The sequence below is a fragment of the Annulohypoxylon truncatum genome, assembly GCF_022578515.1.
Source record: "Annulohypoxylon truncatum strain CBS 140777 unplaced genomic scaffold F4807scaffold_62, whole genome shotgun sequence".
Lineage (NCBI taxonomy): Eukaryota > Fungi > Ascomycota > Sordariomycetes > Xylariales > Hypoxylaceae > Annulohypoxylon > Annulohypoxylon truncatum.
In genome coordinates, this window is record NW_025953848.1 from 90,384 (window position 1) to 101,293 (window position 10,910).

The following is a 10,910-nucleotide window of genomic DNA, read 5'->3' on the forward strand; positions in this document are numbered from 1 at the left end:
GGTTAGTCCATTGGGTACCATCAGGTGCGTATGCTCATATTATGTAATGCCAGGCTGCCCTTGATTGGAGGGGCAATTTTTATCCCACCTTCCTAGTGCGCAAGCTAAGGACTTCCACCAACTTTAATCCACTTCACACCTTCTAGACGGAAGCTTGTCTTATGACGAACTCGGAGCAACAACGCCCACGATTTCCCTAGGTAATATATCGACATATCCATAACGACTTCCTAGGTTGGCGACAACGACGATAACTCCTGTTTCTTCTTTTGAGTTTTGGATATCTTAATTTTGACAAACATGTCTAGTTAACAGCGTCGTTTCCATCTCAAGCATTAGAGTATCCCTTCCGCTTTGTGCTAAGCATGCATGAACTCTGCATATGATTCCTCTGGACTCCAGGCTATCGGTTTCACGGTTCAGCCTTGAGATCTACACGTTTGATCTAAGCCTACAAACACGTGGTTGCATCAAATACCAAACATCATCAACAACTCGAGGGTCGAGAGTATGCCAAAATGATCAGTCGAGGAGGAGGTTCCATCATGCGAGGAGGTCGCATTCGGCCTCCTCGACGGGTAAGTAATGTCACCTATCATATGTCCCGTCCATCTATCCAAGCTACTCTTCTCATGATGCCGTTCTGAGAGCGTGATACAAGCTTCTAGCCATCTGTATGAGGTTTTGCGGTCTCCTCGGTCCGCGCAGTCGCATCATCGGTCTGTGGTGTCTCTTGACTCTCGCAAAGTGTTAATTTTCTAATCGGTCGCATCATCTGTCCTCGATTTCCCATAAATACTCTATTGTCTACTATTCCACGCTATCCTATCGTTTACATATATCCAAATGGCTTACTGACAACTATCGAATAGGCTGTAACCTCCTCTGGTCCGCTCGACGAATTCGAACAGTGTTGGGAGAAGCTTCAGGAAGCATTCCATGACATACACACTCGCAACGCCGGAAAGCTTTCCTTTGAGCAGCTTTACCGATATTCGTATAAGATCGTACTTAAGAAGTCAGGCGCGAAGTTGTATGAGCGAGTGAAGAAATTCGAGGAGCAATGGTTCGCCGACGAAATCATACCACCTATCCGAGCTCTTATAACGACGAATTTGGTCAGCATCACACTTGATGAGGCCCGCGGAACAAGCGCAGTTGAGCGGCGTGCTATGGGCGAGAAATTTCTTAAAGGTGTTAGGACATCATGGGAAAACCATAACATGTCGATGAACATGATTGCCGACATTCTGATGTATCTCGAACGAGGATACGACCGCGATCATAATCATCCTCTCATTTACGCGACGACTATTGGTCTGTTCCGTGACCACATCCTGAGATCAGACCTGAAGGAGAACGGATCCAACTGTCAAGTTTTTGACATCCTCAATGCTACTATCATTGACCATATCAATATGGAGAGAGAAGGAGATGTCATCGACAAGGCTTTATTACGCAGCTGTACTTCTATGCTGGAGGATCTTTTTGAGACAGACGAAGAGAATTCGCAGGAGCAACTATATCTAACTACGTTTGAGCCTATCTACCTCCAAAGTAGCAGCGTCTTCTACAAAGCCGAGTGCGATAAACTGATCCGTGAGGCTGACGCCAGCGCGTGGCTCCGATATACCCAGAGACGACTTGCGGAAGAGGCGGAGCGATGTCAGACGACAATTTCCCAGTTGACACTCCAGAAGATCAACAACGTAGTCGAGCAAGAACTCATTGTGAAGCACATCGAGGATTTCCTCAACCTCGAAGGTAGCGGTATTAAGGCTATGATTGATAACGATCGAATCGAGGATCTCACTATCCTTTACCAGCTCATAGCTCGCGTTGATCCTAAGAAGGTCGTGCTACGTAAAGCTCTCGCGACTCGGGTTGTCGATCTTGGCATGGAAATTGAGCAAGTACTCAAAAGCACTGATTTCAGCATATCACAACAGGCTGATGGGGAAGAGCCTCCTGATGGAGCGGAGAAATCCAAGCCAAAGACTTTGAACGCTGCGGCCCAGCAGACAGCGGCGGCAGTCAAGTGGGTTGATGATGTGTTGAGTCTCAAGGACAAGTTTGACAGACTATGGACCGCCTGCTTTGAAGAGGATCTGATTTTGCAGACGGCATTAACGAAGAGTTTCTCGGATTTCATCAATTCCTATGATCGCAGCTCAGAATACGTTTCACTCTTCATCGACGACAACCTAAAACGAGGTATCAAGGGTAAGACGGAAGCAGAGGTCGATATCGTGCTTGACAAGGCGATAACTCTCCTCCGATATCTTGGCGAGAAGGATAAATTCGAGCAGTACTATCAGAAGCATCTCGCTCGCCGCTTATTACATTCCAAGTCAGAGAGCCAAGAAGTGGAGCAAGAGATGATATCACGCATGAAGCGCGAGTTAGGCAATTCTTTCACACACAAGTTCGAGGGCATGTTCAGAGATATGCGGACGTCCAAGGAGACAACAGAACAGTATCGGGATCACATCCGTGGCCTTGGTGATGCAGACGAGAAACGAATTGAACTCAGCATCAGTGTTCTTGCTGGCAACAACTGGCCCAAGGAAGTCATGGGTCGTACAGGTCTCGCTGATGGACCAAGAGCGAAAGCCATATATCCACGTGAGATTCAAGGGCTTCAGGATAGTTTCTTCAAGTTCTACAGTATCAATCGCAATGGCCGTATACTCACTTGGCTTGGAAGTGCTGGCAGTGCTGATATCAAGTGCCTGTTCCCCAAGGTCCCCGGCAAGACCTCCGGCCCTCTCAGCAGAGAACGCCGCTACGAAATCAATGTGGCTACTTATGGAATGATTGTCCTGATGCTATTCAATGATATTGCTGAGGGCGAATGGCTGTCTTTCGAAGAGATTGAGCAGAAAACCAACATTCCACAGCTCGATTTGGTCAATGTGTTGACATCACTCTCGGTGATTAAGCAGTACCGCGTCCTTTTGAAGGAGTCACAGACGAAAGCAGCCGCCAAACCAGGAGATAGATTCACATTTAATCGCGAATTTGTGAGCAAGGCTATTAAGATTAAAGTCCCTTCGATCAATGCCAGCAATAGAGTCGAGAACGAGGAGGAACGCCAGGAGACCGACAAGAAGAATGAAGAGACGAGAATGTACATTACGGATGCCGCTATCGTCCGCATTATGAAGTAAGTCTCAATCTGATCACTCATTATATAGAAAATCACTAACATATACACTAGGCAACGCAAGGAACTCGGTCATTCCCAACTCATTACGGAAGTTATACAAGTCTTGACAAATCGGTTTAAACCCGACGTGTCACTTATAAAACGTCGAATCGAAGCTTTGATAGGCCGCGATTACCTTGAGCGATCAGAGCTAGCGGATGGCTCACCGGCCTATCAATATGTCGCCTGATATCCCGATCTCCTCATCTTATAAGGTTCGACCTTACAGGTTCAGCAAATAGTAACCTTGTCCAGGTGACATGAGTTCACTAGTTAAGGGAGGAAGTTGGTGCGACGGGCTTATGCTTCGGGCTTCTAGCCCGTGGTTACGCCTAAATCACCATCCGCAATTCTAAATACGGGATACTTGTTCCGTATATATTAAGGCGACATTATGGTAGTTGCCACGGATAGATAGTTTCCCCCAAGGTTTGGATTAGGGCAAACCCCTTTTCCAAGTGAGGGATAATATATTGTGCTAATGGGAAACGTGTTTCATCTCAATGCATAGCAGTGGCGAAACGGTGGGATGAGGCTATAGTCCGTTTACAATGGCTGAGGGGATGGATTGTAAATGCATAGTAGCTAAGCAATTGCCATGAATGAATGGAAAAGCTGATTCTAACCCCTCTTCTCTACCCAGGTATCTTTTTATGGCACATAAGTATTGGATCATAACCAATGTGCTATTGGACAATCTGGCTAACTCCGTAGACCCAATAATTCGAGTCTTTGCTTGTAAAATCCAGCTGAATGAGCACGACTTCCAGATACAACTACATCATTGCTACTATCGGCTCAAACAATGTCCTTGTTTATACGATCAACTGCCTTTGTCTCAGCTCGCGAGCGACCATGGGCATTCGCGTTAGCTGAAACAGAAAGACGAAATTTTGCACAAAGGCCTCGAAAACAATACCCATTGATACTGACCAAAGCATCCAATGATCGCCAAGCACTTTGACAGATGAGCAAAGCCCATAGCAAGGGATATATCTAAACAGGGGACCTAGTCCCTCATAACTATGTGCATAGGTCGTATGATCATTACGGTTTGTGGACAGAATTTGCTCCTGTTCATGAACGTGCTCTTTGGTGGGATTCAAACAAGAAACTCTCATTCCCACCCCCCTATCCATAAAAGCGGCTGGCTTTCCCCCTAACTAGCTGGTCTCTAACGTTTTAGAGCATTGGTCACAGACAATTCTCATTACTTGTTTTCGTTACCTGTTACGTTTGTTTTTGAATCATTACCTACATATTTACCTACCTCCTATCAGTTATCCCAAGATGAGCGGAAGACGAGGCAGCGAATCTTGGCTCGATGCTCTAGGGGGGCTTGAGGACTATCGCAGCAACGCCGGCAACGTCCGGTCGAATGCTTCTAAGGACGACCATCCGGTTAATAGCAGTAAGTCGAACCGCAACCGCTCTAAAGCAGCTATTCCTGCTGACCCGCCAAAGCAAAGGCGTAGTATAAGATCGGCTTCTAGTCACAGGGCCGAGTCTAATGCTGTTGCTACCGGCATGAAGGCTCCTACAATCTCAAGCTCAACACGCAAGCGTATTGAGTCTCAGGAGGAAGCACGAGCTCGTGTGATCAATCGCGCTCGCGCCTACGAGGCTCTGTGCGAAGCAGAGGCGGAGGAACAAGTCCCCGAAGAACCGCCAACACCACCCAGTAAGGATTATAGTCCATCGCAATTGCATCCGACTTCTATGCAACCCGGTTGGACCGCCCATGGCCCCGCTCCTTTAAGGGTGGTTCACGAGAACACTAAAGTAGTAATATCCGACACACGCACGAGCGATGCCTTTTGGAAGCCCCAGAAGCCGGTCTACGCCCAAGGAGCTCCTGGTAAAGAGGCCGCAAATGGAGGCAGCAAGGAGATTACAACGCAGATTTCGCAATATGTGCCGTATAGACCGCCGCCGCCAGTACCGCCGAAGGATAAGCCGCAACAGCTGAAGCCGAAGCCGGGTGCTGGGGGCGGTGTAAAGCGTAGGCCTGTACCGTTGAACCTCCACGGAGTTGTGCCACAGAATGGAAGTAACGGGGAGGCTAGTCGTAGCATCGCGTCCTCGGCGCAACCGAAAACCACGAATCCAAGCCCGCGAAGCGGTGTCCAGCCTTGGGATATCAGCAAACCGTATGAAGTCAAGCGCACCCCCAACAGCCACGCCAACACCCCTCCAAGCGTCGGAAAACGCGTTTACAAAGCCTACACACCCTCCGCCACCCCCTCCCCTTCCCTCTCCACATTCCCATCTCAAGTCCGGCGTATGCTCACCCCGCCCACATCCCCTTCAGCCGCATCCCGCACCCCTGTCTCTCCTTCCTACGCCCCCGTCTCTCCCTCTTACACCACAACTCCGATCACACCTTCTCCGTTCCCCGCCTCGCCCCGCTCCTCCTCCTCCAATATATCCCGCTCCCGCAGCCCCGCCCGCGGGTCCTGGACCGCGGACCGTCCGCGCCAACAACCCCAGCGCTCCTCGTTCGTGGACCGCGCTAGAGATAGGATGCGCGCGAGCTGGCACTTGAATTTGCAGAAGGCGGGTGTTCGGCCTCTGAGTAGCTTCGAGGTCCGCGATGTGAGGAAGGGGTATGTTAAGGATGTGGCGACGGAGTGGATGGGGAGTTCGATGGCGCTTGGGGACTGTGTGGGTGTAGAGATGGAGGGGAGGGGAAGAGGAGGGGGTGAGTGTTGGGCTGGGGGGTTCGATGGCTTGGAGGAGAGGGCGAGGAGGCATCTGGTTAGGGAGAGTCGGCGGGAGGGGAAGGAGGAGCAACAGATGCAGCGCGGCAGGTCGTTTAAGGAGAGGGCTAGAGGGCTTTCGTTTGATGCGCATGCTACCGGTCTCTCACGGAAAGACTCCTTATTCTTGGGTACTGTGAATCGGCCGACTTCAGAAACGTTCTTCGCGTCGGACTGGTCGCAGCAACAGGTCATTAACCAGGCTAAGGAGATGGTAGCCGAGTTGCCCGGTTCATCATCTTTTCATCGCGGTCCGTTTGGGAAGAAGGATGGTGGTGAAGTTGCGCCGAAGCAGCGAAAGGCTGCCTCGTCGTCTCGGGGTGTAACGACATCTGCGAATGATCGCGGACTATTGCCGAGTCAGACTCGAGGGAGATCTCGGATACCTGTTCCTGTTAGGCCGAAATTGTCGCGGCGGCACGCGCTGTCGGGGAAGGGTAGTAGACGTTTGAAGTGAGTTGACCTGGGAATGATGATGATCCATTGGTGACTAGCTAATGGATAAGTATGTATAAGTTAGATGTAATCCTAGCGGATATAGTCAGGCTACTGACATACGTATATAGTAGTAATTTGAATATTGTATTATTTCAAGCATACCCAACCACCCATACTTTTGGCGTTGCTGTTTTCCGTTCTTATTGTTGATCGGTATAAATATCAAATTTTGAAACCTCTCTTCCCTTCACCGCGGGTCTATTTAGATAGAAATATAGAAATCGCTGGCATCGCGAGCTAGACTCGGCCGAAGATGATTCCGCAATGTCACATTCTTAATATTGCTTGAATGCCTTCTTGACGTATTCCTTTATCATCTTCCGTATGCTTACAACTGTGTTAGGCATAGCCACATCTGCAAAGCTGTACGAATGGGCCGCGGAAGTATCGTCAACACCGCGGCTTCTACGCTGATCTGGAGGCAACGCGTGTTTAACAGTAATCGGGATTTGCTCCAAGATTTGGGAGCTCTCTGAAGGATTGTACTTTATAAGTAAACAAACAACCTTAACCATGAATTCAGCGTTCAATTTCCAGGAAGGCACGTCATTTAGTCGACTGAAAAATCCTTCGCTTGGACTGACAAGCCGAACTTTGCCCACAGTTTGTCGCAAAGGATAAGTAATGTTACGGTTTAGACGCAAAGCCGCACCAGCGTTGAGGAAATCGCTTAGCAAGGTGAGATACATTCCTTCGCGAGCTGGATCATTACATATCTCGAAAGCCAAATTCAGATATGCCCCAAACGCAGGCCAGCCTCCTGTCTGAGTACGCCATACAATAGCCATGGGGTCAGCACCAAGACGCAACATATTAGATAAGATGTGGTTTTCGCACAAATACCAAAATCGCGTCTTAGCTATAGTAGTAGTAGCCCTTCCACGTTTCCACGGCGTCAAGTATCCAAACAATAAGGTCCAGATTGTATGAGGCTGCGGTACTACGTCAACTTCTAGACATGCATTAAGGTCTAGATCTTGAGTCTCGAGAGCCAACTGTAGCATTTCAACGCCACGCTTGCGCCATGGCACTTTGAGGTATACATCTCTGGGACCGTGAGGGGAGAGCATGTGAAGAACCGAAAGTCCTACTTTGCTCAAGTATCGTTTGTCGGATGGCAACTTCCAGGCAAGGAATCTCGTCATCTCTCGCTGGATAATCCGTTCTCGAACGAAGGATTTTTCACTAAATGTAGGCTGTACGGCAAAACCCTTTTTGTCGCATTTCGCCACTACAGCGCGATCTAATTCATCGAGTGTACTGTATGCAAGGCTGATGCTAGGCTGATGTTGTTCTATTTCCTCCACGCACAATAACGCGTTATTTGTTAAAGTGTCCAGATAGGGGTCAATGTCGTTGCGTGCCATTGACCCCTTGAAATAGAATCGCTTCACCATGCCGGTATATACTCTTAGAAGAGATATAGGAATCCTGAAGCTGGATGGAGACCTTTCCTTCAGGAAGTCATGCATATCTCGGGTCTTTAAGAAGTCCGTGACTGTTCTGTGCAGGAATGTGACTTTCCCGGAGTGCTCGTTCATTTCCAAGAGGCCTCTGGTCGAATTATTGAGCAGGCACCTCATATCTTCTTTCAAGATCTTTTCTTCTTCTTCGGTATAGGCATGTGTTGGAAGACTGAAAACATAGTTTTCATCGTCAAATTCCTTCATTAGAAAGTCATATGCCATGACATGCAAGGGCTCTCCCGCCGCAATGGCCATTTGAAGCATGGCAGACATCTTGTTCCTGTAGAAGTATTGGACCGACTCTAGGATCTGTCGGAAGTAAACTTCGAGTTCGACCGGAAAACTCTCGAAGCGACGCTTGATATCAGACACCGTGTCATGGTTAGTCAGTCCTTCTAGGATAAATTTGACGACAAGATAGACCCAAAGAAAGACTCCTGAAGCGCGCTCCTGAATTTCCTCAATTAACCAATTCCCCTGTGACGAGCTTTTAGCGAATATGTGCCATCTAGGATGATTCATCAGTTCGCATCGAATATATTTCAGAATGTCACGTTTTGTGAGGTCCTGCATGTAGAGCTTGCGTTCAAGGTCGTGGCCATAGGCGTCTTCAAACATGATCCACGGTCTGCTAGAAACACAAATTTTGATATTGGGTGACTTGGACAGCTCAGTAAGAACCTGACATAACTCGACAAGCCGGCTAGTGTCAGTGCCGTACTCATCAAGGCCATCGATGAAGAAACAGAAGCGCACTTGGGCCGCATCCTGATCTGCTATCTTCCTGATGATGGCATGGAGATCGGCATTGGTCCAAGGAAGGAAGCCGTTCTCGGAATCCTCACCCGTCTCTGGTCGCCTATTGCCACATAGTGGTGTGATGAGATCGGGCCATTGAAGAAAGATGTCATATAGCAATGTTCGAAGAAATCCATTCTCTGATTTCTGCAAAGCCGTTCCAGCGCTCCAGAAATAATGACTCGCGATTACGAGCGGATTATGCGCTGACCATTCCGTCAGGAGCACACGGGTTCTTGGATCATCTGCAATGAATTTCATGAAAGTTGACTTTCCAGATCCTGGTTTGCCTGAATACTGTACCATTAGAGGCGAGAGGTTCTACACATCGATTATATTATCAAGAAAACACTAACCTGACACCCAGAACAACCCATCATCACTCTTAAACCAATCGGCAATGCGTCCTGTTTCCACTTGCTCACGCTCACTAGGATTATATACCCATTCAAAGGTTTTTTTATAGGCTCGTGGTATATTAGCATGTCTTTCAGACCTAGATTTGAACGTTAAACTCCGCAATATTGCTTGCTCTTCGGCAACAATGTCTTGGGATTTGGATATTTCGGATATCCGCTGCTCAATCCCTTTTATTTCTCCTGTTGCTGATGACATGGGTGGGTTTCGTGTCCTGATTTCTTGAACATGGCGCTCCAAGTCATGCAATTCGTGCGTTATTTGACTGATTTTGTACGACTGGTTTGACTGCATCTCTTTGCTTTTAGTAAGTAGTGTTTCTAGACGGACCGAACAAATCTGCTGAGCATGGCTAGTTCCCGGTCAGCATGAACCGAATGATGATCGTATCCTTGAGCTAATCACTTACCTTGAAATAGTACAGATCAATAGTGTCATAGATGTCTGGGCCCTATTGATCCTTTTCTCTAAGTCCTCTATCTCATTTTTTTTCATCATCATTCTCAATGCGACAAGAAAACTCCCGGCCCATCCACCCTTTGATTTGAGCTTACTGAAAACTTTCAAAAGCTTTTCACAGTCGGATTGACATAGAATTGACAATTGGCGGAAAGATAAACCATACTGTTCAGTAAGCCCGTCAGTCGGGATAGCGGCACCAACTTGTCCATTGATGTAAGTCCCTGCTGAATTATGACCGGAAGTGAGCTTGTCTTGGAACTTAAGCAGCGCATCGTATAGAGATTCCAAGGTGAGAACGTTGGCTGAACTACCCGAAGTTGATTGACGAATCTCCACTGCACCGCTTATCAAACTGCTTGTGAACTGAACAAACTGGATGATAGTTGCAGCCAGGCTAAGAGCTGCCAGCGCCTCCATCATGGAGTGTAGAGACCCTAAAAGATTTTTTTTCCTTTTTTTCCAATTTCACGATTGTTGATCGAATTTTGGATTCAAGTACATACCGCAGAATCGAACAGATAACCTAGACAGTGTAGGGTGGTGTTATCAGGTAAGTTTATTAATCTTTGGGCACCTCGATGCCTAGCTGTCCAACGTATCAACTGCTCGCTTCACATGCACAGCCTGCGTTAAGAATGATGGAGGATGCATTGCTTGCAAGCCAATGAAACCACCATGTAGGGGACTTAAAGGCCTGATCTTCAATACAGCCTTCACATAGCCAACTTCCAGTTGGGGCTGTCGGACATTTGAGTATAAACTGACCTCGTGGCTCAGACCGTCATGTCAAGTAACCTTCCTGCCACACTATTTGCGGCTTATCCTTTCAATTGGCGGTGGTCGCTAGTCGGCGATTGAAAGGCAGACTGCATCTTCATACTGCCCTGCCCGTCCAGAATGCCTTGAGAGCCTCAATGCAGTCTCCTAGGTTAGAAGAGATAGATTTTATATTGAGCCTTGCCATTTCAATATGTACATAAGTACCTGTAATTGCATTGTATTCAATTCAGCCGCATGGACGGCGGACGATAGTACCGAATCCGCCAACCCGCCAATTCATTTTATATATTACGATATATATTGTATAAATGTATAGTAAGCTTTAATTATTAATATTATATTTTATTATTTATAAAAGTTATAATATTAAAAAGCGTTATAAATTATAAAAAGTTATAATATTTTTTAATTTATATTATTTATAACGTATTAAATTTAAAATTATTTTATTTAAATTTAAATATTTTATATTTAAATTATTTTAAAATAATTTTTAAAATTAATTAATAATTATTTTAATAT

The 10,910-nt window shown here is 47.0% G+C and overlaps 3 protein-coding genes across 3 annotated transcripts; 2 read left to right on the top strand and 1 right to left on the bottom strand.

Moving 5' to 3' along the window:
• The first annotated feature begins 131 nt into the window (after positions 1–131).
• Positions 132–3,952, top strand: F4807DRAFT_448325 (putative cullulin 3). The gene is made up of 3 exons (XM_047999926.1): positions 132–578; positions 873–3,166; positions 3,221–3,952. The coding sequence occupies exons 1-3, from the start codon at positions 519–521 to the stop codon at positions 3,396–3,398; spliced, it is 2,532 nt and encodes an 843-aa protein (XP_047848769.1). The 5' UTR covers positions 132–518; the 3' UTR covers positions 3,399–3,952.
• A 379-nt stretch (positions 3,953–4,331) lies between these two features.
• On the top strand, positions 4,332–6,606 carry F4807DRAFT_448331 (uncharacterized protein). Its single transcript, XM_047999927.1, has 3 exons — positions 4,332–4,619; positions 4,673–6,461; positions 6,522–6,606. Exons 1-2 carry the CDS (start codon positions 4,587–4,589, stop codon positions 6,422–6,424), a joined length of 1,785 nt encoding a protein of 594 aa, XP_047848770.1. The 5' UTR covers positions 4,332–4,586; the 3' UTR covers positions 6,425–6,461; positions 6,522–6,606.
• Positions 6,607–6,612: 6 nt separating this feature from the next.
• On the bottom strand, positions 6,613–10,025 carry F4807DRAFT_472396 (uncharacterized protein; the record flags this gene model as incomplete). The annotated part of the gene is made up of 4 exons (XM_048003012.1): positions 6,613–9,019; positions 9,086–9,498; positions 9,556–9,622; positions 9,701–10,025. The coding sequence occupies 4 exons, from the start codon at positions 10,023–10,025 to the stop codon at positions 6,741–6,743; spliced, it is 3,084 nt and encodes a 1,027-aa protein (XP_047848771.1). The 3' UTR covers positions 6,613–6,740.
• Positions 10,026–10,910: the final 885 nt, after the last annotated feature.